This window comes from Trichogramma pretiosum, unplaced genomic scaffold (assembly GCF_000599845.2).
Source record: "Trichogramma pretiosum strain Unisexual culture from Peru unplaced genomic scaffold, Tpre_2.0 scaffold104, whole genome shotgun sequence".
NCBI classification, from domain to species: Eukaryota; Metazoa; Arthropoda; class Insecta; order Hymenoptera; family Trichogrammatidae; genus Trichogramma; species Trichogramma pretiosum.
The window spans coordinates 396599-423351 of record NW_019641644.1 but is presented as its reverse complement, the minus strand read 5'-3'; the positions used below and the strand labels follow the sequence as shown (position 1 = coordinate 423351).

Sequence of the window (26753 nt, the reverse complement as noted above, 5' to 3'; positions counted from 1 at the left end):
AAAACTTGCGAGTTTTGTCGAAGAGAGCTGAAGCGAAAAAGCTCAGAATCTCTGCGCCGTAAGTAGGCTAAATACTTTCGAGAGAAATTGCTCTTTAAAAAGGAGCAAAAAAGTCAAGAAAAAAGGGTGTGCGGACGCGTTCAAGCTCTCTCTCCTACGTGATATATCTGGATAATAATATCCACAGTCTCGTGTGTGTAACGACGCTCGCGCGCTAACCCGAGCTTGTAACGCGTGTATATATAATAATAATGAAAAAAACTATGCGAGATTTAGGTGAGGGTCTCCATATATAATATTATATATCCATTTACTTGTCGAGGCTCGCTCGAGCTCAGTCGATATTATAATATGTATACGCGGTCGCATATATTATTATAAACCAAAGTCCCTCGCTGTATTACGCTACTACTAGCACAGGGCAGCACGAGGCGCAGAGGCGAACAGAAAAAAAGGGCAACATCGCCGATGATGGTGTGTAGGTAATATTATACCGCGCGCACTATAACGGCCCGGCAAAAGACGTCAAGTAGTGTCGCCCGCGCGCGGGTATATATATATAAGTCGATGCCAGGAATGACACGGCTGGTTATCTCAGCGACCACGCGATATTGTCATCAGGCGGTGTGTTGTGTGTGTGTGTGTGCGCGGGTCTGCACAGCTTAGAAGACGACGAGAAAGACGGCAGCGGGAGATCGAGGGGGTGGTGCACACACGTGTGTATGTGTCGAGTACGTACACATATACAGCTGAGAAAGCTCGATGTTCCAGCTTGTGGTGGAAGTAGTGGTGGTGCGGTGTGGTCAGTATACTGGACGATCGATAAGATCGAGTAAAAGGAGCAGAATAAAAAAAAAGTTAGCCACTGCTATGGCCTTTCCCTGCCTTACTCGTATATGTGTGTGTGAGTGTGTACGGGTGCAACATCGTGACTCGTTATTTTATCGGACCGCGATAGGACGACACATGCATGCAGCACGCGGCTCCGAACTCCCGGGCTATAAGCTGCACACACGGCGTAAGCGTCGTTATATTGCGCGACTGCATAGCGCACGCGAATTAGTTTTACCGATTTTTCTTGCTCTATCTCTCTCTCTCTCTTTCTTTGTAAAGCTGTTTTTTTCTACAGTACGCCGCGAATAAATAATGAACCACGAGAGCTGATATAATTGATTATTTTACGTATATAAAATTTAATGTGTATATGCGTTACAAAATACAGTGTACGGGGTGTTTATATAAATATTCGCCATACACATCATTGCCGATAGATATCTGATGACCTATGTGCCGATCTACTGCTCGCGCCGACGAGTATTACATTTCTCATGTGTCATCGGGATATATAATCGAGTCTCGAGCGTCGCGGAGATAACAATTGCGTACGCGTTAGCAACTTCTCTCGCTCTCTTTTCTTGTTATAACCGTATGCACGATGTATACGAGGGCACACGATATACGATTTTGTTATTGAGTATTGGGTATCGATCCGCGGCTCGTATATCGTATTCTCTCGCTCCGATCCTCGTTTGCAAATGCGATATATACACACGCAGGAACTGATATTTTGACTTCGGGAGTCTGCACCGCGCTCGTGCTGTGGACGACTGATTTTGCTGACTTGGCGCCGCTGCGCGTAATATACACACATATAGATCGCGTGTACAATGAGCGTGTGTATGTATACGAGCGGCTGCAGTCAACAATAATCCCGAAGCTGCCGCGTTCACGCGCAAAGCAACAGAAAGAGAGGGAGAAAGAGCCAAGTCGATTACGATTTACGAGCATTCAAAAAAATATGCAAGCTCGTGTGCTTTAATGATCTCTAACATTTGCAAATCGTGTAAACGACGACGATCGATCGGTTCATAAAACTTCAAAATTATTATTGTTCGATACACGTATCGGATGGATGGAACATATATATGTGGTGTGCGACTGTAGCGAGAGTAGGATGGATGGCAATAGCCCAACAGCGGCGGCAGCAGCAGAAGCAGCTGCAGTGTAAAACGAGACAAACGCGTTATTGCAGCTCCCTACACATAGGAGCTATATAACGCATACACACACAGAGATCGAAACTGCGCTTTGTTTTGTATTCGGAACACGTACGGATCTCGCGCGGAACTCGCTCCTTGGTCAAAAAGCTAATGATCTCTCTTTCTCGGCTGCTTTGCGCGCTGCAGCTTCAATATGCATGCATCCGTACGCACATACAATCGCGTCTTCTCGGTATTTCGCGCTATTTCTTCGCGTTTTCAGTCAGCGTGCATATAAACAAACACAGAAGACCGAGCGAGGAGAAGAAGGAGGAGAAGAAGAAAACGACCTCGGTGTTATTTCGCGCGTGAAAATCTGGAAATTATTTTATCATCTCGCCGAGTGGTTTTATGACACCCACGCGCGGCTCGCGAGCATAGCAGCAGCAGCAGCAGCAGCGAACGTCTTTTGAGCTACACAAACACACATAGCTGATGTGTGTGGCCGCAGCTAGTGAGCGAGCATAATAATACGTTCTTTAATAATAAACGCTCGAAGCGCGCGGAGAGTTTTGCAAATCTCGCACGTCTTTGGCAGAACGTCAACGGTCATAAAGATAGTCGTACTTATCGGGATCCGCGAGCGGTGCAGCTATTTTCACGATATACATATTCCGCGGCTAATTTTTCCGCTCTTTTTCGAGGCATATACGCCAGCGGCATCTGTGTCACGCGCTCCGCGGTAAAATATAAAATATCGTATGCGATTGATTTTTGCATACGTCGTTTGATCAATTTATGTTAAGAATAGTGGACAGCTGGTAAATTTATCTGTCACCGAGATTTTTGGTAGCTTATACGTATGATATTAAGGAGGAGGAATTCTTGAAGGTATGTAAACTACTCTCCTCTCCGATCATGGGAACCACGAGAGGATTTGCGAGTTTCTCATACCTCGTGTGTAGCTTCGTGTACTCGGGAATGCAGCGAGTTCGGGAGTGAGGTACAAAAAGTAGCGTAGCTCGCGAATAATCAAGTTTTTAGGACCTTGTCTCTCTCGCGCGCACTCCTCACTCACCCTGTGTTTTATACATTTATGTGTCAAATGACACGCGGGTACGCTTTTTTTCATCTCCCTCTCTCTCACTTACACTCGTCCTTAAATGCTCGAGTTCCTCTCCCTCTTCATCTTCCTTTTTTTTCTCTCTCTCTCTCTCTTTTCCTTCAAACGCAAAACTCCTTCTAGCCTCTTCTCTGTCTGTGGCGCTCTCGCACGCGTGGGAACAAATGAATGAACCTGCACAATAAGTGTGTGTAAGACCGAATTACATACGTGAGTATACGCTTTACACCGGCTCGCGAAGGTCTATCTGTTTGACGTGTCTATTTCTCGCTCATTGTGCATGAGGCTCGCTCTTCTGCTTTGCTTTTCAGTCTCTCACTCCCTCTTGTACACGTATCCTATGCCACTGCTCTGTACATACATGTGTGATTCCGCATCGCGCAAGGTGTGTGCTGCAATACTTTTACACATCTCGTGCACAGGTCTTTCTCTCTCTTCTTGTTCTTCTTCTTCGTCACGCTGCAGGTCTTCAAAGAACAGCGCGTCGGCTGGCCCGCAAAAACGTATCAAGATAAATTGAACAACTCGTATGCTCTTGAATTATTAGGCGTGAAAAAAGCTTCTCGGGAAAGAGGAAGAGAAACAAACAATATTAACATACGTAGAGTCCTCTCGAGCGCAGAGGGAAACAGAAAAACCTAGCCTGGCTGGGTAATTGCGTTTGTCGGACTCTTCATTAGTTGTTTTTTTTTTTCACTGCACTTTCCTTAGTAGAGGCGTATTGTATCTACGCGTGTATACGGATATTTCCTTTTCCGAAGATTCTCTCGTAAAGTCCTTCCAAGAGCGACTGTATGGCAGTGACACGCATGTCATCCGGCCTCTCTCTTTCTCTCTCTCTATGTCTAATGTTTAAAGCTCCACGCTCTGTACGACTCTTTACGACTTCCTAATTATTGTACTATATCACTTGGGTGCGACGCGCCGTCAATGCATATTATGCACACATCTCTTGGACGTGTGTCGCTGCACCGCGGCTAATGATGACTCGGTTGACTGACTTATGATTCAATAACTCGACTCGTCTCGCGCTGGTTTTTCCTTCGCAATATCTTTGCACGACGCGCGCCTCGCGTAATTTCATAATTCTGTTTTCTTCGTTGAAAAACTCGCCGGGTAAGATAAGACACACGTCGCAGCCGATCATTAGAAAAATAAATGTACAATTAGTGCGTATAAACCAGCTATTCAGTAGCAATGCCTCGAGTGTGCTGTGCACTGCGCTATATTGAAAGAGCTTTAAGCGCGTATATATAGGGCTATTACACGCTCGACTGGACTCGAGACACATGCGTCGAATCGGCGCGCGAAGCAAACGAGCGGCCCACGTTGTAGTGTATACTACTACATAAGCTCTCCCGAACCATATGGTTGACTTTGCGTAATAGTAAACCGTGAACAGATGAGGGGTATGTAGGACGCATCTAGGCAGGAGCAGTACTAGAGCTCGCGCTGGTGCTATACATATAGGGATGCGATGTGTGTCACTCCTGTGTGTACGTTTGTGTGTCACACCGAATTCAGTCTAAATCACGAGGAAGAGGCACAAACAGATACGCACGATTGTCATATTTATATAAACACTAAATGCGAGGGAAATACTTCATTATACAGGCGCGTGGGCATATGGTTTTCGAATTATAATCTCTCAAAATAACACGACGGCTCATCTGTGTTGTCTCCATTATGCGCGTCAAAGCGATTTGTCCATTGAATGTGTGCATCCATGACAAGTTGGATGTGTCCATAAAATCCTTTCGGCGAAGATGAGCCCATGTTCAGATTTACGACACATCCGTCCAACACCCAGAAAAATTAATATAATCGCCAAAATTAATCAACGAATACAATATCGTGCAGACGCATCGACGCGCTCATCAACAAAAATAAGCAATAGCAGTTCAGCTCTAGAATAGCATCCAACGAGAAACTAATATTCCGCATCGAATCCCCATCGGGACGTATACGCAAGGGTTTTCGCGTGCGCGTGGTTTCGTGTATCACGCAAAGATCGTCACGCCGGATGATAATGCGCGAAAAGGAGAGGGAGACACACAGACAGAGAGAGAGAGAGAGAGATTTGCTCGAGCGGACATGTGCGCGAAATTAGCTTAATCTCACCGGGCATCGAATGACAATGATACATACAACACGTGACAAATCTCACCCTTCTCCGGGAGATCGTCGCTGGAGCTGCCTCACCGCTAGAGGCGCAAAACCCGCTCCCTGCGTGCACTGGGCGATATTATGTGTGTAGCGCATCATCGGCCCCGTCGTCGTCGTCGTCGTCGTCGTCGACGCGATATATATAAAATGTGTACTACAACAGCGCACGTAAATACATTAAGGCATGATCTTAGCCCGAGCGAGCGAACGAGTCTGTAAGTGCGGAACATCTGACGCGCGATGCTTTTTCACCCTAAATTAGCCAACTCGATGCCCTTGCCTATTGTCTGTCCCATTGTGTACTGCCTGTGCGTACATAACACGCAGTGTACACTAAGCGCACAGACACGCAGCACTGCAGCCCGCGTTAATGCGGTGTTACTTTTCGTACCATCGGCAATTTCATGTCAAATTAACCATGTGTTAATAGACTTTCGCTCCTCGCTCGCGTACTTTTAATTTCTTGATTTATATATTTGAAAACATTTCGCGCTTACCTATTATAAAAATTTTCCTCATCTCGCTCGACACAGCGTCTTCGTTCATCAATTTCGTATTAACACTTTCGTCAAAATAGCTAGACAACGCACAGCAGCAGCAGCATCAACAGCTGTAATGATATAAATCTGCGATCCGAGGGCTGTTGCTTGTATCGCTTTTTTTGTGTGTCCATCCTCTATTGTTGTGGCTGTTTGTATGCGCGCGTGTTTGTCGCGTCAATGCGCTCGTACTGTAATACTTGTCTCCTCTGCTCTCCCTGCACTTCATCTTATTATTCTTCTTCTACTTCTTCTTCGTCTTCTTTTGTACACTGTCTCTGGTTTCGTCCGCGTTGAGCTCTTCACTTTCACGGGCGCTCGATTAGATTTTTATATCTACCATGTGTTTCTTCTTCTTCTTCTCTTCACCACTAGTGTGTATATAACATGCATGTATACAAGGGTAAAGCGTGCATGTAAACGCTTCCTCTCTTTCTCTCTCTCACTCGTTGCACGCTTCATTATGTGCGCGCGTGGCGCGTTTATGTACTTAAACATTATATCGTGCGGTAGCTCGAGCTCTCTTCTCTCTCGCATCCGCGCGCATCCAAGAGAGAGAGCATCCCACCGCTATTATGTGTTTGTCTGAGCGCGAAGACACACTCAATGAGCGACGACGACTACGACCCTATGTATTTCTTTTGTGCACACATCTTCTCTCTCTGTGTACTGTATACACAGAGACTCGCACACGCACTAATTTGATGTTTCCCTTTTCATGGGCCTTTTTATTATTTCGTCCCGTGTGCCTGTCGGCTGTACACAAGCAACATTCACTCTCAATGTGCAGCCGAGAGATGATTCAATTATCTGCATGCCATTGTTTCTATATATAGTGGAGGGCTGAAAGTGTCGCTCGATCGATCGATCGATCAACGCAATCTTTTCGATCTTTATTTTTTTTCTATCGCTCGCTTTTTGTTCTGCATCGACCTCGAAACAATTATCGATGCTGCGCCAGCGCGATAAATCTACGCACAGCAGCCAGGCCACAACCCCCGAGTAGAGAAATCTGCCGCGATCATCTATATTTACGAGTACATCGGTAAAGGCTATTAGCCAGACGCTGCTACTGCGCTCCACAAAGAATCGTTGGCAGCGTATTACAAGAGATAAGAACGCGAAGTAGAGCGAGAGAGACTGGGAATTATGATTATACGACTGAATAAGACCCTCGTGTGCGTCAAAGGTCGGGGCTTGCAACACTGACGCACAATGTATATAATAATAACGCCGGCTCGTCCGCGTGCATACGCATGTACCTATACCTATATGTATATATACCGTCGTGTCTCAATCTATGATATGCTCATACAATACGTATATAATATTATACATACATAGCCGTGTAGGAGAACAAAAGGTTTGATACGTATTACACGCACGTACGTACACATCGAGTGCGACTATACATGCGATAAAGCATCGAAACTACTCGGCAACGGAGCTGGCGATCTCCCCCCCGGAACAAAATGAGCTGTAAAGTTCAAAAACACCAGTAGCACGCGCGCCTGGTCATATGATTCGCCGATTGCGATGCTTGCAGTATGCGCCCAGTTTAATATGTAAAGCTGCATCTCGGTACATAAATGAGCGAGAAAACCACGCGCCGCCGTACATTATATCTAGATACATGTGCTTTAATATCAGCGGCGGAGATCATCGCGCAGCTACAGTATACGCACGAGACAGACGCAAAAAAATCACGCCGTACACGCGTGGATATCTGCTTCGAAATGTACGCCCATTACGTACGAGAGGGGGTGATCGATAGAGAGAGAAGAGAGCAAGAGCGAAAAAAGAAGCGAGTTGCATCTGTCGTCACGCCTCTTATCCCCCGATGCTTCTGCTGCTGCTGCTGCTACTGTTTCGCGCAGTTTGTGTACATTAATATTATAAAGAAGTCATACGATGCTCGGCAATGTCTCTCTCGTCGCTCGTGACAGCATATGAATTTGTGTATGTTAATCGCGAGGCACGCGCGCGTCCGTACCGTCCCCGAATATAACGAGGCGTTACCCCGCGTTAAGCCCAGACTTGAATTATATACCTTAGATACTTGGGATTGAAAGATGAGATTCAGCTACGTAGCCAGTTTGTTATTCATGCGGTAACTGTGGCTCGTTTGAATATTTATTTCGTTTTTATATCTTTTAATTCTAACAGCTATTGATCACTCCACTGATTGATACTTGAAGGTATATATTAATGTTCAGTGGTGAGAAAAGAAAAATTTGATGAAGAAAAAAAAAGAATAAAATCAAATATCTGAAAAGGGGCAAAATTTTGAGAAGAAATTGTCAATATTTATCAGAAAAATGATCCACAATAAGTTGACATTTATGACATTTGCGTACACGCTCGTATAATACAGTTCTATCGAGCTATTAATCGATTCTCCAAAAAACAACGCCTACCACTCGGAGTTTTCCATCAAAACTGTACACCGACATACACTCGAGCTCGTAGCGACATATGGTGACACTTTTTCGGTGGCTCCTCTCCATATATTTGCCCATGTATAATAATCGAGCATAAGCTCTATGTGTTTTTATGCGTACATCGCAGTCTGTAATAAATCGTGTTAAACATCATCATTATCCACTTTTTCCTCCCCAAGTGACTTTATATGCGAATGATAAAAATTTCTCACGAGGCGCTTGTAACTATGTATGAGCGACACGTAATTATCCGTAATCGATATAAAAATGTTGAACAGTCTGTGATAGTTCACCCGAGGCTAAGTGTATACTACGTAGAGTAAATAATTTTAATTCAGTCAAGAGACGCGAATTGAGGCGAATACGTACGTAAAAAGCGTATACTCATATGCAGATGCGAGCTTCGATCAAGATAAGCGAGAAGTTATGACTGGTTCTAGAGTGTATAATGCGTGCAGAGAGAGAAAACGAGTCACTGCCGGCTGCATCGGTGAAAAACACAACTGGCCAGTTTTGCCAATACATAAATGCAGTGTTAGCCGTCGAACGTGTATGTACAAGAGATGCGATGCGATGATCTCGAGAGCTCGCGAGGGTCCGTACGTTTACATACAGTAGACGACTCGAGTGTGGGCGTTAACCGATCTTCTAGAATTACGTACGCACACGTATACCAGCTTCATAAGTATATGAGCTGCACACGAAGCGATCACAATAGAATCGCATACGCGATATACGTAAGCGCAAATGTAGGCATATCAGCATCTTGTAAGGGTGTGAGCTACATAGGCTGCAGCAGCAGCAGACCTGATTACAATATGAATAAAGTTGCCTCCTTGGTCTCGGCACGCGACACATCTTGCGAGCTCGAGCCCCTCGACGATCTCTCTCTCTCTACCGGTATGTGTGCCCCCGCGCGCAGTCAATGACACTTTCTTCGTCTTTTCGACTCGCTCCTTCTTATATTCCTGTACGTAAGAAAAATTAAAGGAGAAGAGAGCGCGAACATATAGTACTGCATGGCTCGCATTATTATATAGAGAGCGGCGCGCGCGCGTCATGCGAGCCATCGTTTACACCCACTTTTATTGTGGCCTCTACTATACTGCTGTTGCTTTTTTCTTCTTCTTCTTTTATAGCTACTTGCGCACAAAGGAAGCGCGACAGAAGAAAGTTACCTCTATTAGGGCACGCGAGTCAGCGTTTGGTTTGATTTTTTTTTTTTTCATTTTTCAAGTAGAAGGAAAAAAAGTTACAGCTGATTTGGATCCTATGCAGTTATCCTTGAGGGGGTCGTCGTAATCGATGTCAAAAGAGGAGAAATTTAGCCGAGCTCACGTGCAACTATTCGCGAGTACTAGACAATATACATATGCAGCTGCATGAGTTGCAGCAAACTTATTTATAGACAACAAATGTACTCGTGTGTACGTGTGTATATGTGTGTGTGTGTGTGAGTGGGCTGGAAACGAAACACGATCGATGCAAGAGCAAGAGCTAGATAATGGCATGACAGGATGAGGCTAGACCACGTCAAGCACCGACACCCTCGACACACGTATACATACACAGCACACGCACTACGATGTGCATGCATAATTTCCTGTGAAACAATCACGATCCATCGATCAAACAACGCACGCCTTCGAGCTGCATATAATGATGTATTAAATTTTATGATTTTTCAACTCGTTGCGTTGCGTTAAAATTGATTACAGATAACGATTGGCCGAAAATTCAGTTAGTTGCGAAGACTCTTCAGTAATTTTTGCGAGATCAAAGTTCGCCCCTCGTAAATTGAATCATCGAGACAATAACCACCGCATGCTTTGGCCGCAAGACCTTATAAAACAATATGAACGCTTTTTGGAACAAAGCAAGCTGGTAGCCATCGTGATCGTGTTCAAAGCACACAGCTCCTGCGGCAAAGTAAACAACTCGATGTCGCGTCTCTGGGGCTTCGTTACGTATAAAGAGAATCTTTCTCTATTTTGCTGCGTATATCTCAACCCCATCGTGATTGAGGCTCTTAGTGCACATCGTCACATATCTTATCTTAATGTAAGCTCGATCGCTTGTACCACGCGCGGTGGGCTCAAAACTCGTCGCCCGGCACAGGTGGCCTTCCTCCCTTAGTCTACATAAACCACTGTGCCATGTTTATTAGTATCCTAGATTAAAGAGACACTTCAGAGGCTTGAATTATACACCCCGCGCGTACATATATGGAAGCTCGAGATAAGGTCGCGCGTATCGAGCTCTCTATGCGTGTGTGTGTATGTGTGTGTGTGTGCATGTGTATGTGCAGCACAGCAGGATTCAATTACATCGACATCGGTTCTCTTGCAGCACATAATAATACTTGCGTGCACATTTTGCCTCGCGGCTCGGCCAGTATATGGATCTCGAGCAGCTCTCCCTAATATACATTGCACACATCAAACTTGGCCGTGTGTTGCTGCGCAGTGCGCCGCCGTCGCCAACGCCGCTCTCTGCAATTACGCGCCAGCCAGCAGATACGCAAATTTAACGACGCGGCTAAGGGTATTTTTAGCCTACTTTTTCACTTGACACAAACGGCAGAGCTTGGCGATCTATTTTATATGATACATATGTAAGAGCAAAGAGCAGTCCCTAAGAATTTAGTATTTATTGCTTTTCCCTGCTATGTTAAAAACATTTACATTAAAATTAATGTAAAAGTGAAGTAAGGGTTTAACTCCACATAGATGAATTAAATTTCAACCAAAAGCTTTAAAATTAATTTGATTTCAGATTCTTTCATAAATCGTTTTACATAAATTTTACATTAAATTGAATGTTGAATTCTTCAAATTTGATTTAAATTTACTTTTAGAAGTTTTCACAGATTTATTTATGTAAATTGTGACCCCATGATTTGTTTTATACAATTCTTTTTGTTTATCCACTTGCAGATTTACAAATAAAGATGCTTGCCATCTAGTGGTGACGGCTGACTTTAATTGTAATTGAATTTTTAACCTAGTAAGTAAATCATAAATCATCACTGAAAAAATCCTTTTCAATCAAAATAAGTTTACGATTGTAACTAAATCTTTTTGGTTCATTAAAATAATGTAGGTATATGATGACATTACATCATCATTAAAGCCAGCATCCACCACTAGATGGCGAGTATCCTTATGCATAAATCTGCAAGTGGTAAAGTAAAAATAAATGTATATATTTCGAGGCATGGTTTTAAACGAAATCCAGAAAGTGATAGTAATTTGTTTATGTATTCTGTTTCTCAACTTTAATTTTTGATTTTAGCTCATTTTTTGTAGGGTTGACGGCAAAGATTTAATATATTATATGCATGCAAATGATTTGTACAATCACTGCACATTGTACACATGCAATTTTCTCAGGTACATTGTGTTCAATCACTATAACAGATCATCTACACACACATGATTACTCGCAGATCTTATTGCGGATAAAATGAGTAAATCATATATGTAACGCACAAGTCTGAGTCGCCATTCGATGCGTCGAGTCGCGAAGATTAGTCTCGCGAAATCGCGATAAGACTCTGAGCTCGTCGCGGCCGTGGGCTTATCTCGCGCGTCTAATCGAGCGTAGCGCGGACGAGCACTCGACGCGACGTAAGAATATAATAATCGAGCGAATGTGCAATACTTTCACAGCGAGTGTACATTGTATACATCCGCAACGACGATCCGCATCGTGTGCGCCTCACGTGGAAACACGCGGCGCGCGTTCATTATATCGGCAGTAGCTCGTGAACTTTGCTCCGAGTCGGGGCACTTTTCGCACTCGCGACGCACATTTTCGCGGATTCGTTGTCGTTTCAAGGATCAATGATACACCTTTATCGTATCCATACGTGTCTACACTTGGATCGTCATCATGGTCGCGCTTTGTCACCGGTTATCGGTTTTGTATTTCAAAAGGAGGAGGAATAGCCAAACGAAAAGCTCGTGTCTCTGCCCCGATGGACTGCTCGGTGAGTTTTGAATCAATTAACAACTACGATCCCAAATGTGTCGTCTTTTCGATTACTTATACGCAACGAATGATCGTTCGATCGCCGAAGAAAAATAGGAATCGGGCAGATGATAAGGTTCACTTTTATATACAATGGCATTATCTCGAGTGCTCTGCTCCGGTCGCTCGCGTTTTATCGTCGTACATATAATAGGAAAAGAAGGAAAAGTGAAAAATTCAATCCGGCAGAAAAATTCCCGCGCGATAAAGTATTGTTTATCCGATCTGCGCACTCAGTAGAGAACTGACAGATCTATTTTCAGTGCACGTCGTTCACCCGCACAGGCGCAATTATAATTGCCGTGTTTAAATATCCAAGGCTATGAGGCGCGGTTGTGCAGTGCTTTACTAAGCGCATCGATTCGGCCAATGAAGCGCCACGGCCGACATTCGCTCGTCTATGGTATGTTATGTTGGAAAAACGAAACAGAATCGACGTCGTCGTGAATGACGAATAAAACGAAATGCCCTCGAATACATTTTTCGACATCGATATATGTATACAGAAGAGAGAAAGAGAGAGAGATTCGCAGCCGTAACGACCTTTTCTGCCAGCTATGTCGTGAATAGGAATGAATAAAGCGGCAGTGAGAAACAAGTATATAGGGTGTTGGACGCACATACACGCGAACACATGCATACAAGCACACAGAGACACACACGTATATAGCTGTATATAGAGAACGAGGTGCACCTCGCGGGGAGAGAAAAATGAGTGAAATCCATTAGAGGGGACGCTTACATATACGCCACTCGGTGATTCTAACTTTTCGCGCTCCGGCTATAGTATATACGCGTTCTATACATATATAGTTGTCATAAAATTTTTTGTCACACAGCACAAGAGAGAGAGAGACGAGCGCGATATACCGTCACGTGCATCGCTAATGTATTTTCCGACTCCTCCGCGCTCGCCGAGCACACGTGCACAGGCCGTGAAAATTTGTCACGCCGACCTGTTACGTACACATTATAATATTATATGTAGCGTATATATATCGCGACTCGAGCTTCTTCGTACGCGCATCAACTTTGAATTTAATTTTATCGCGCGCCCGCGTACGAACTCTCGACTCGATTTTCGGAAAGGTTTTTTCCGAAAAACGAAACGTTTAATATCCCATTCACACTCGTTGATGAGAAAAAAAGGTCTTTTTAATGGTCTACTCAGAGTCTATTGTGGTTTATATGTGATACACTCGTGAAAAAAATAGAAAATTGACAGCAAGTGGCTTATTATTGTACTCGGAACGTCGGGTCGTCGATCCGAATACATGCATACGATATTTTATTTGTATTTCGACAGCACGACATTAATAAACAATTTAAACGATTTCTTTCATACGAGCTCGCGATACACATACGGAACTCGAGTTGCTGTATACGCAAGCACATATAGGTACATACACACGCGCACACCAACATCAAAGAGGATTTGCAAATATAGTTACAGTAGTAGGATTTAACAATCGGGCATACGTATAGGATTTAACGTTCGGGCATGAATATATAGAGCAATTGTGCGTGCGGTACTCTATATACGAATGGCATTTACACATGTAGGCACACGCGCGTTACATTATTATCCGCAGTGATCATGAGCAATTGGACATGTGGTCGCGTGCACTCTCCTGTATCAAAGCTTCGCGAGAAGAGAGAGAGAAATCTTGAAACATTAGCCATCTGTCTATCGAAGCGATTTATCTGTGTAAATGCACTCGTACATACGTATATATAGTCGTCATCGACGCGCTTCGCATTCGTAGCTTAAAAAAGAGCATCCAGTGCAGAATCGAGTGCGGGAGGTGGTGGGTAGTACGCGCGGGCATACACGCGCCCGCGCCCAGTACTCCATATATACGACGTACTACTGCTGTATAAGGGATCGTTTTCTCTAGTGGCTCGTCGTTTAAACCCTCGTGCGCGAAACGAATCCACAGCACTAGGCTCTGCTGCTGCTGCTGGTATAAAAGCTCGCACCACTTGACGAATGTATGATATGTGCACGCGGGCTGCTGCACTTTGCTTTAGCTTCGGTCTGTATTGTATCTGCGCGTGTGCCTCGTCTCGCATTGGTTTATCGTGTCTTTCTCTCTCTCTTAGTCTGCTGTGGGCGATGAGGATTTTTTTACAAGTGTAAGCGATTTAAACGACCAATTAAAATCTCCTCGTCTCGATGGCTGCATATAGGAGCTCGGTATACCGCAGATCGCAAAGGGAAGAAAGAGAAATTTCGTACAACTGCATCCAAGCGCTGTACTTGTCCTGTACGTGCAGCAGACATAACGCAAGCTCCACAATTTGTACGAATTTGATTTATGTATTTCTTCGCGACTTTGTTAATAGAACAGCTAGCTATCAATTCTCTAACTTGACTTAATAAAATCAAGATCGTAAGTCTTCCGTATACCACAACGAGATAATACAGCACGGCCGTTCGCCCAAGTGTTAAGGGAGAGAGAGAGAAAGATAGAAAATTTCGGAAGCTCTACGTACGCAGCGCGATCCATCCATCGTGTCTCGAGAAGAGATTACTCGCCGTAATAAATGGTTCAAACGTCGTCGGCGAAGAGTTTCCGACTGGATCGGCGGCGCGTCAAGGGTTGCTGCACGCCAGCGTATATACAAGCAGCAGCAGCAGATATATGTACGCGCGCGCAGCGATCGTGGCCCCTTTTACTGTAGTACGGCACACGAAACTCGTCCCGTGCGTGGGTTGATGCTTAGTTTGCGCGTTTGTGGGGTATATTATTATTATAGCAGCTCTGCCACTGCTGCTGCTGTTTCTGTTGCAAGCTTGTGTGCGGAGATTCCAGCAATTACGCGTCAAAGCTTGTGGGTGGGCGAGAGTAAGCCAAAGCCAAAGTGAGAGATCCCATTAGGAAGGGCGAAAAAGAGAACGAGAGAGACATGAAAAGAGGAGTATTTAACGCGCGTTGAATTGATTTGATTCTCGAGGTTTTGACGCGTGGTACGCAGTAAACGTGTGGTTTGTGCCGTACTCACTGCACAAACGTCATTGCTGCAATACCATATACGCTGTTTATTATACGTTTTATTTAACTGATTTTACTGATTTATCACGGCGATTACCGACTCGACGCGCGTCGATGAAACTTTCAGGATATGTCGCCTGTATGAGGTGAACACACCAGCTCCAGGATTATATATCAGGTTTTTTTCTATATACTGAGTGGCGGGTGGCATCGTCATATATAGGTAATATATCTATATCGATAGGAAAAAGCTCGGAAAAACATATTATGCCGAGAGTGCGAGTCAGTGTAAGCCATTTGGTCGATGGCCTCTAGACTCCTTCGACGTGCCCCGTGTGATGTGTGTCAAGCATCCATACATGTAGGAAATGTCGCTTAGATATATAGACTACATCACGCCATACGCCACAAGAACTTTGGTGTTCCGCGCCATCGCCGCCAACCTACATAAATCTTCACTTCTATCATCTAAAATCGATGTAATGATAGATTAATTCACGCAATATATTATTAATTAAAAATTCAGTTTTGATACGAGTCGGTCTCAGAGTAGACTGCTCTAAGCGAGCTGTGAAAGGTCATTTTTTTTTCCTCGCACTCGAGCTTATACCGCTGTGGCTGCTGCTGCTGCTGAAGCGAAGAGGGCGTCAAGAGTCATCGAAATATGACAGAGGACTGATCAAAGGGCCAATATAATTCGATCGTTTGATGTCCATCGCACGCCGTGTAACATACCACCAGTATGTGTACTATATACATGCAGCTGTGCGCGCATGTTTCGACACCTTTGCAACTCTCCTCGTGAATACCACACGCGCACACAAATACACGCATACGTACACGAGAGTTGGGATACACAGTCGGCTGGTGAGTATTGATTACCACGACGATCTCGTCGCCCCGTGTTTATGCGAAACTGCGCCGTACGGGATCAAAAGTAACTTTTAAATAAAATACAAATTACTGCAGTGCAGGCGCGGTTATTACGGCCAGCCATCAGTTATCGACTGCTTATACTGCTACTATACTACGCTATGTTACGCGTTATATATTTACACCCGATCGCGCCGTAAATGGAAAATTAAATATTTTCTAAAGTTTACCGCGTCCCGCGCTCACACCCTAATATCCAATCGTCGGTTATTTATCACTTTAGTAATAACGCCAATAGAGAAAGAGAAAGAGAGCTACGAGCAGTGCAAGTATCACTTACAGTCACCCACCCACGCACGCGATGCGCTCTTCTTCTACTGTTGGCTCTTCGCGAGAAGAGAATATAATATATAGCCTCGTCAGGCCATCAAAATCGAATTTAGCCGGTGACGAAATATCGCTTCGCCGTATTCTCTCTGGCGATTGCCAAGTGTTTCGTGAATTATTGCCGCGCACAGCTCGGGATCGTGCGATATTACTTTTTTCTTTCTTCTTCTCCATTCGTTGTCGCTTACGAATTGTTTCAAAGATATCACCGTTGTTGTTGTTGTTGCTACTACTATACCTAAAAGTCAGACTTTCGCGTGACGCCTTTCTCACGCGATGCTACGCGTCTACGTCAGGCTTGTATCCATCGAAAATGGCCAGCTACTTCCTCCTTTAATCGTTGTACAATTCGCGCTTAAAATACCGTGTATATGCACAGGTTAACCACAAACGATATTCATGGGGTGCTTCTCTGAGTTCGGACCCTCCTATGAGGCAAAAACCTGCACGCTACTGACGCGCTCGAATTAATACACCAAAATTTCTGTTCTGCAGAAGCGAAAAAAAAGTAAATCCCCCCAACGTCGTGGATACGACAAACAGTCGGAAACTATCTTTTTCGTTATTTCAATTTTTCATCGCGCTCATAATCCGGATACACGAGTATTGTACTACCAGGACATGGAGGTACGATAGCAATCTCTTTTCCGTAGATGCGTCAGAAGAGAGAGAAGCTTCGCGGCTTACTTTAACGCTCGGATTTTACAATTTCGATGATTCGAGCTTTCTGTGTATACGTATAATAATGTGCCACGTATGTATGGGTATACGAATTCCCACCGGTAATCCGATATTCTGGCAGCGCGAGACGCGCCGCGTATTATAACGCGCAAGAAGCCTCAAAGGGTTAAATCGAAAAATGATTGTTTTCTTTTTGCATCGGTGCAGGGACACACAGAGCGCTCGACTTTTCTTCAACAGTGTTATACCGCTCCTGTACATTATACGCACATCAGGGCGCAAAGTGTCTCAATGACAGCTCGATTGTAAACGGTATTAATAGAAGAAAAAAAACATCCCGCTGTATGTGTATGTGTAGCCAGCGTGTCACGTGATTTTCTGCCTTGCCATCATATTTACACCCTTCGTGAGGATCGTACGTTGCGCGCAAGGGCTGCGAATCGCGCCTCGCCAAATTTAAGGGGTTTATATATACGCGCATAAGGCAGTGCGATACAAGAGTGAGTACAGAGAGAAAGATCGACGCGACTTTGTCGCAGTCTATCTTCGAGTAATGCCAGGCTGCGATCGTGAACGTCTACCGTGAAAGTGTCAATGGCAAAAGTGTCCTTCAATTTTCGTTATTTTTACTTCAAGCTCTTCTCTAGCCAGTAAATTGCCACAATTGCAGATTTTTGAAGAGACACAGAGCCAATATACACATATAAATATATGACACGATACAACATGCAAGTGAGACATTCGATTCTCGAAAGCTTATAGCTTCTCCCCGAACTTTTTCTCGCTTTCTTTTTCGTTTTTGGCTTGCAATGGGGTGTATACGCGGTACAACTTCTCGCGCTAGCTAATAATAGAATCACGTCGATGCTATTCTTCTCGAAAAAGAAATGACATTTTGCTCTTCGCGCCTCTGTATACGATATATGCATGTGTATTTGCGATTGCTTATCTTACGTCCGAGCGTATAGGACGTGTTATCTGCACCCGGAATACTTGCGACTCGCTACGACGCACACATGTAGACACACGGTCGTGTGCGACGACTAGAAAAAAAATTACATCAACGTTTTTCTTCTATTATGTTCCGGGACAATGTAACAACTGTATGCGCACATAGACTGGCACGCATAACGCATTTTATTTCGCAATAAAGACGCGATGATCCGAATTAATAGGAGAGACCGTGTATACACGTCGATGCAGCATCTAGCTCTGTCACAGGGGGGTCTAGTCGTTGTCGTCATCGTCGCCGCTGCTTGCGAACGAGTCCCAAATATTCTTGTTTCTTCGCGCGTCGTTAGAGGCCTTAGTCGAGTACTGCGTGGAAACTCGTTTGTTCGACGTCCTCGACGATCGGCGAGAGTCAACCTAATTGCAAACCAGTTTCTCTCTCTCTCTCGTCGTATCTCTCAGGGCTCATAATTTGACACCTGAATCGGCTTTCATTGTCCTGCCTCTTTTCTATGAGCACGTTTGATTTTTAAAAGTGACTCTCGCTGCGCGAGAAAACACGTCGCACGACGCGCACTTACATCAAGTTCAATTTCTTGGATCAATCGGACCAACGTCGAACGTTTATTTTATTTTCCATTCCAAATGTGTGAGTATGGTAAGCTGCAGTTGGTAGCCTAACACGTGAGAGAGAGAAAAAAGGCACTTCTCTAAATGTTCTTTCTTTTCCATTAAACATTATCCCAAGAGCGGCCGAAGATCATATCTAGCTGGGCCGAGTGTGGGCAGTACTGCTGCTGCTGCTGCTACATACGATCTCTCAGCACATACACATTCCTTTTTCAAATGAAAATAACCCCTTGGTACCGATTTAAACTTTAAATTTCGCTTTATCTCGAGCGAGCGTCTACCAACGGGGGGTGGTGGCAGTGAAGGGAGGTGGGGGCGAGGGCATGCACGCCTCGACTTCTCTCTAGGAAGGCGAAAAAAACAGCAAAGAGCTTAGAGAGAAGGTCAGTCTTTTGTTGATTCTTGTTTACGGCCCAGGCGTGAGATTTCAAACGGGAGATTCGATTCTCTCTCTCTCTTTGCCAGAGCTCGAGAAAAAGAGCTGTATATCTTCGCGTTGCGGATATATCCGAGCATGGCGAATACGACTGACTTTTTTCTTCAATGCCTCGCGCCGGAATAGAATCGACAACTCTCTCACTCACTCTCTCTTACCCGGGCTTCGGTGGCAACCCAGGAATTGCACTCGCAGCTCCGAACCCGAGACCGAGCTCGAGAGAGCTTTCCTTATTAAACTTTATCGCGCGTGGGCGAGAGCGGCTATTCGAGCTACTTGGCACGCTCTTTTTAGATTCAACTTTTTTTTACGAATTCTAAATGCGGGAGTGAAGAGAAGCAATGAAAGAAAAAGAGAGAAAGAGAGACGAGAAGACGTGTAAAAGTGTCGCGACTCGATTCCAGTGTAACTGACCGGCGTCCGAAATCTCATATCAAGGACTATAAATCAACGCTTCGATTTTCATTATATCGCAGGAAAAGACAATAAAATCCGTGCGTGCCAAAGTTTGGCGTTTACGCATATAAGCCGGCGTGAATCGCATGTGTACTGTAAACAGAACTCGGTCGAGGCATGTACAGGACAAGAAACCCGATGAATTACGTCAAAGTTCCGAGTTTTCTGCTCTCTTGTTCTACTCAATTTTTCCTTAATTACGATGTTGCGGAACATAGATTACGATGTAACTCGGGCGCGTTCGTTCAAAAACATCTGTTCTCCTTCCCCCGGCCGAGCTACCACCACCGCCGCGCATTTACACACTTATACATGGGCGCGCGAGCGACGCAGTGAACGAGCACAAGTGTATGTATAGCTATATACATCTTTGGACAAGTTTTCGGCGCTACCCTTCGTTGTATATAAGCTGCTGCGAGCAGAACTGAAATTTGCCGAGCGCACGCGTTATAATATATATCTATAATAATGTGTATATGAGTATTATATATAATATTAGGAGCAGCAATAGAGAGAGAGAGAAATGGTAACAGCCGCAGGCTTTATTATCGAATATCGAGTGAAACCTTTGCGCCCATAATACGTCGAGATTATGTCGCTCTATATATTGTCTATATACGATCCGTTATCTTGAAAATAAAATTCAACTATACCACGTGCACATGTGCGTGTAGGGGGTCGCATAAGCTTGCGATCTTCTTCTAGACTCCCTCTCTAGAAAGACTATAAATTAAAAAGTAATATATCCTCTCCGTGAGTAGCAGAGTTCGACTTTTGAATAATGCGGAGGTAAAATTGAAAATTAATGCGCAGACGTACGCACGAGATAAAATTAATTTAACGTCCGCATCGAGCAGAGCAATAGCAGCCACTGTGTACAGCTCAGCTCTGGAGGTATATAACAAGCAGTTGGCCCCGAGGCTGTGTGCCGAAGCCCTGATCACAATGGTCTCTCTCTCTCTCTCTTGCAGCAGCAGCGTTATAGTGGAGAGCTCACCGAGTGAGAGAGAGCAAACTCGCGGCGGAAGCTACACACCGAGCGGCGGTGTACCAAAACATAATTAGCCTGCATTCTTAATGCACCAATATTTGCAAGCTGCCCTTGCGCCTCAACCCCTTTCCTCGCCCTGCACGCAGCTCGTCGAGCTCTCTGACTCTGTCTCTCTCTCTCTCCAGCTAGCTCGCCCTCTGGCAGGCCAATTTTGCGGACTGCACTCGCACCCGCACCCGGGCTCCCGCTCTATACATGCGATGTACTTGTACGCATACGCAATACATGCATTACAATACGTGCAACGAGCTCGTAACCCGCCACTACCTCGCCGAGCCTCGCGATCGTGCCAATTCTACCCCACGCGCCATCCGGACAACGATCGTCCCTTACACGTATAATATAGTTTTAGCCTAGAGATCCATCGATAAAAAAAGGGAGAAACGTCAAAGTTAAGATCGGACGGCAGAGATAATCACGTGCGACGGTTGTAAAATTAAGTGCACTCGAGTATAACTCAAAGGATATTATACAACTGCAGAGTTTTCGAGCCTACGCGCGTGACGCTCGCTCGTCGTGTCTCGGTGAACGTTCAACGCACACAACACCGAGTGACTCTCGAAATCAAGGTACACGTCGAAAAATTAGCGGCTGCAGATCAAGCTGTGATCCTCGCCACAGCACAAACGCACACATCGCGTCACATCTAGATATAACAAGCTTCATTAGTCCATAGTCTCAAATGAAAAGAAAGTAAATGTAAAAAAAAAAGTTACCTTTTAATGTACGTACCTATACGATGCAGGCCCGCATATGAAACGAGAAAATAATGTACAGCATACGTACGCGATAATACAAAGAGAAAAAAAATTGAGATCGAATCAATGCGACTGCAGTGATACAGAAAAAGAATCAGCGACTCCAAGGCTAAAGAGGGGGCACGTTCTCCACGGCATATAGCATTGATAAACAAGTTCAACTAGTGACATATTAGTGTGTACGCACTCGGTTACACACACATATATGAGTTTTTGCCTTATAGCGAATGGAGAGCAACGGTCTCTTTATATACCTCTGCTCTCGGTACTTGGAATCTATAATTTGCGATATTTTTCTCTCTCTCTCTCTCGCTTGCGCGCGCACACTCGCTGCTCTCTGGCAATGTGCGCTCTCGTTGCGTACCTATACCTATATGTATGCGGCAACGAGGCCGCCCCCCTGCCTCGAAGAAGAACAAGAAGATGAAGAGAAGAAGAAGTAAAGGGGGTCGTCGTCGTTGTTGCCGTCATCGTCGACGAACTCGAGAGAGAGAGAGAGAGAAGGAAAGATTGTATGGGCCGCTTGGGGCACGCGCCACAATGGGCCCTGACTGCTGCTGCTGCTACTGCTTCGCCGGAAGTTGGCAACGGAAGAGTCTGCAGTAGTTTCTCTCTGTTGCCTCACCTCGGGGAACGCCTCTCGTCTCGTTTTTGCCTTCTTTTTATGCGAGAGAGACAGAGAGAGAGAGAGAAAGACGAACGTCATACACGTATGCGTATGTACAGTACGTCTGCCAATCTCGTCGTAGCAGTCGTCGTCTGGCCTATGTGCATGCCTCGGCATTCTCTCTCGCGCTCGACTTAACGATTTTGTACTCTTGCAATGGCACACATACACATGCATAGCGACAACTGACGGCTGCTGCTACTGCTACTCGTACGCGCACCTTTGCTCCGAAGTAGAAGAAGAAGAAGAAGAAGAAGAAAAAAAGAGTCTATTAACGAGTCGAGGGTATCGCATCCTGTGTTCTATATACAGCACACGCATAGAGGCGTTTGACTATTGCGATTCGCTGACTGCTATTGTATTCCGCGCTGCATATATAGCTATTATTATATTTATCGACGACTGCTAGACGAGAATTGTTGGCACTGACTTTCGAGAGCAGCGTACTGCAGCCACGTTATATACCTATGTACGCTATTGTAGCCAAGTTGGATGCTGGATCGATCCGTTGATGAACGCGCGTACGCAGCACACCAATTGCAAAGTTATAATAAGAGCCGCGGACGCTACGCTCGACGGTAATTGAGATTCGATTCTATTGATTCTTTTTATCAGCTCTTCATAATGGCGCGGCTCCGTTTGGGATCCGGAGTGACGTATTTAACAATGAAAACAGAGAGTTTGGAAAGTTGAAGCAGGGTTGCCTCAACGTGGATGCAAAATTGCTACCGCCTGGGTAGATGAGCAGCAACGAGAGCCGTAGATCGAGTCTTTTATCTGCCGCGTTGTAAAGCGCGCGGCAACGGACATGGACGCGCGATGGCTCCTTTGACCGCGTGACTCTCGCTCTCTCGGCCGTCAGTCAAACGCACGCATTTGTGTGTAAAATTACTTTGCAATTTCTTCTCTCGGCGGGCAACGGGTATGTACATAGTAGCAGCATCATCGTCGGGTGCGTGCGTGCCACCACCCCTGCAGCAGCACACGGACAGGCGCGCTCACAGGCCAGAACTTAAAAGAGACAATTTGGGGTGTGAAAAATATTAATAATCTCGTTGCGAACTGGCAACGTAACACGGCTATATAATACGCACGCACACACAGACGTTCTCTCAGTCAAGTTTTCTCTTCCGTCGACGTAGTCGTCGTCGTCGTCGTCGTCGTCGTCGTCGTCGTTGGCCGTGGTGGAAGTGTATAAGCTCGCTCGCGCGGCGGCGGCGGCGGCGGCGGCGGCGGCGGTAGCCAAGAGAGAGACTGGAGTCGAGGGATATGACGTGCTAGAATATAGAAGCTTTGAGGGGGTGGCAAGTGTTTCTGTCAGTTTAATAGCTACCCGACGAAGCCGCCGCCGCTGCTACTCTCTGCTGCCGCTGCTACTCGCGAAGCGAAAGAGAACGAGAAGCTATCGCACGACGACGGCGACGTGTCAGAAGTTGCACGCGCGTATATTACTATACCCGTATTGCAGCATACGCACTTTCCTCTTTCTCTCACTCGCACTCAGTTTTGTTTCTCTCGTGCCGATATTATATAGATTTGATAGAGCCTTTGATGCTGCACGCGTCGATACTAAACGCGCAGCGTCAAGTATATATAAACTATACGCGGGTTAAGCCTTTTACCACTATGTGTAGCTGTGCCTCACATCTATGACAATATGTATGGAGTCGATAATACGGACACGTATTATTCTCCGGGCTTACGTATGCATACGCAATCCGCGAAAAAAAGGAACAGAAACGCCAATACAAACGATTTGCATTATATCGCTATTTGGCCCGAATGAGTGACGCGCGCGGTGTGCCCATACTATACACGAGCGATCCCAAAAAGAGTATAATGTACGCGCGTATAATGTACGCACGCGGATCGGCTCATGAAATGTTAAGCATTCATCGACAGCGCACGCGACGGATATATAACTTGCGGAGTGTACAGTATATAACACACAAGGGCTTATTTGTATATGCGTGTACCTTTAAATTTACCTGCGAGGCTCGCGCCAGCCTCTCTCTCTCTCGTTCAATCTATTTAAATGTACTACCTCAAACTATGTGTACTGGTATATAGGCACACGAGCGAGCATATGCATATACACGCACACGCGAGCGAGCCCCTACCCACGAGCGAATTTTTCATTCAACTCTATCGCGTGCTATATATATTTGCTCTCTCCTGCCTCTATATATGTGTACGCGTGCGTTAGCATGCGTATAATAAAGCGCGTACATATAGAGAGGAGAGAGCCGATTTGACTATTCAAATCGATCGAATGATCGACTTATAGTATGCTATATTATGCAGCACGAGTGCCGGGACACGTGTGAATGGGTGACTATCGCGCGCGCACGTACCCAAGCAGAGGAACAAAAAAGTAGGAGATTTTTTTCGTCTCTCTCTTTTCTTTTTTTCCTCTTGCGCGTAGCGACATAATAAATATACGCATACGGACAAAATGAGAAAGGGTGATATTGGCTTATTTAACGCTAGCTGTAAATCATACTAGCAAATATAGCCTGGAGGCGATGATAGGGTGTTCGGGCTATAAAGTACAATATAAAACTCATGCGCTCGTACGTATACGCGCTCGTACGAACCACGCGACACATGTTTTTTTTCCTCCTGCACTCGTTGTCGTCTTCTTCTTCGTCGTAGTCGTCGTCTTTTCCGCCAACACCGTATCGCATCAACGACGTCTACGTCGACGCGACGACAAAGATTTGTTTCGTTTCGCGCTGTTACCGTGTATTATTATCAAACGTACCGCAAAGTCCGTGTCTTATATTGCTATCGTATATTATTCGTTTTCTCTCTCGTTTTATAATACAACGCGTACATTATATTGTTATTATTTCGGGATACATAACGCGCTTACACGAGACACGTGGAATTCGTGAATTACTTTTTTTTCGCGAGTCAAACGCATTTGTACAGACGAGCAGTGATATATGTTTGCACATACGCGTGACGATTTTTCGTCTGTCAGATAACGGATATTATTTTATTGACAATAATGATGATATTGTAATCGAGGAGCGCAAAGTGTCATTGGTAATCTCACTCTTTATCGCTGCTTTCAAAATGCGTGTACGTCAAACTGCAGCGAATCCGGCTTGGAAACGAATTTTTTTTCTCTATTTCATCCTCGATCTAGGAAAAAAACGAATCTTTACCGAGCGCGACCGTTAAAAATTAAGACGTACAATGTAATAACGAAGCAGCTGCTTTTTTCCAGTTTTGCAACATAATCTGCATTAAAAACGGTTACAGCATCAGTAACAAGTCTCTCTCTTTCTCTGCATCTGAATCTTGACGTCAGTCTAGTTTGTGCACCACGAATCTCTCGAAATGTATGTATTATATACAAGGAAAAACGTTACGTCGAAGAAAACCACGAGGGAAACCACAAAAAGTCACCAAAATCTCAGGCCACTTGACGCGCGGCTCCAAGTGTCCGATCGCGAGGGGGTCTCTGCTCTCGCTGACCGAGAGTATTTGCGGCTGACTCTACGTGGGGTCTTTTCCTTATTTCAGGCTTTTCTACCCTCGCGCCCATTCGTATTACAACAAGGTACGCATACAAAATACCATCATCGTCATCGACGCCTATACTCGTTTCTTATGACGACAACAACAAGTCGCATGGGCAATTCAGGCGATGAAAAAGAAAAGAAGGAAAAAATGTGTCAGCGCGTGGCAGTCGTGGCTTCTTCTCACTCTCTGCCGTTTGTCGTCAAACTTTTCTCGCTTCATACGTATTTACACGCGTTTCTAGAGGTCAGGCAGGTTTCAAGGCAGGTTCGCGAGGGGAGAAAAAATAAATCTCATTGTTGAATCGCAGAAAAGTCTTGAGTTTCACGCGCGGCAATCATCTGTTTCGATGATGACTTTATATGCGTACATTTCAGTATGTAGGTTACACGTTGAGCACGCAATGCGGTCGGGCCTGCGCGGAGAGCTCGTTAATTTCCATAAACCCGAAATCAAGTTCTCAAATCATAAAAATTTAAAGCCACTCGAGCGATCGCTCGTGGCTCTTGATTCATGAGAAGCCATAAGAGGGCAGCTAATCTCGGAAAAAGTGCGCGGATCAATAAAAATCCAAGCGTTAATGACTATTCTCAAAGGAAAGCCGCACTCGAAGACGGGTAGCGATGAAGAATCATCCACGCGACTGTAAATGAAATAAAAATATTTTCTCTTCTTAATAGTTGCGATCATAATCTATTAGTAATCATTTGTGCGTGAAGTTACGATCAGCACCCGCTTCACACGGATTATACTTCCGAGAACATCGACACAGAAGTAGTCGCGCACTCCGCATTCGAGACTCTGCTGTTACTACTCGGAAATTAATTCTTTCGTTCGCAGCCATCATGAGTCAGGCATATACATATCTCAAGGACGTATAGAGCACACAGACGAGACTCAGTGCCGATCGCGTTTTTGCTTCATGCGCAGGAATCCTTATCTAACTTCTCTCCTACTGCCTCTTTCCTCCGTAGACGCGGCTCTCGCGTGGAAACGTCTCTCAATGTATGCGTGTACGGGGGATGCTGCGAGCTGCCGCCGCTGTGGCTGTGGCGG

At 45.1% G+C, this 26753-nt stretch overlaps 1 protein-coding gene across 3 annotated transcripts in view; it reads left to right on the top strand.

Annotated features, from left to right (window-relative positions):
* Window positions 1-26753, top strand: part of LOC106658245 (transcription factor hamlet-like) — a 62698-nt gene that overhangs the window by 6401 nt on the left and 29544 nt on the right. For 2 of the 3 annotated variants that reach the window (XM_014380104.2, XM_014380103.2), the window contains exon 1: window positions 11936-12239. The exons of the other annotated variant lie outside the window; for it this stretch is intronic. In XM_014380104.2, coding sequence (XP_014235590.2) covers window positions 12143-12239 — 97 coding nt within the window. In that variant the 5' untranslated portion in view covers window positions 11936-12142. Of the gene's footprint in view, window positions 1-11935; window positions 12240-26753 lie in introns of those variants that run through there. 3 annotated transcript variants of the gene reach the window in all.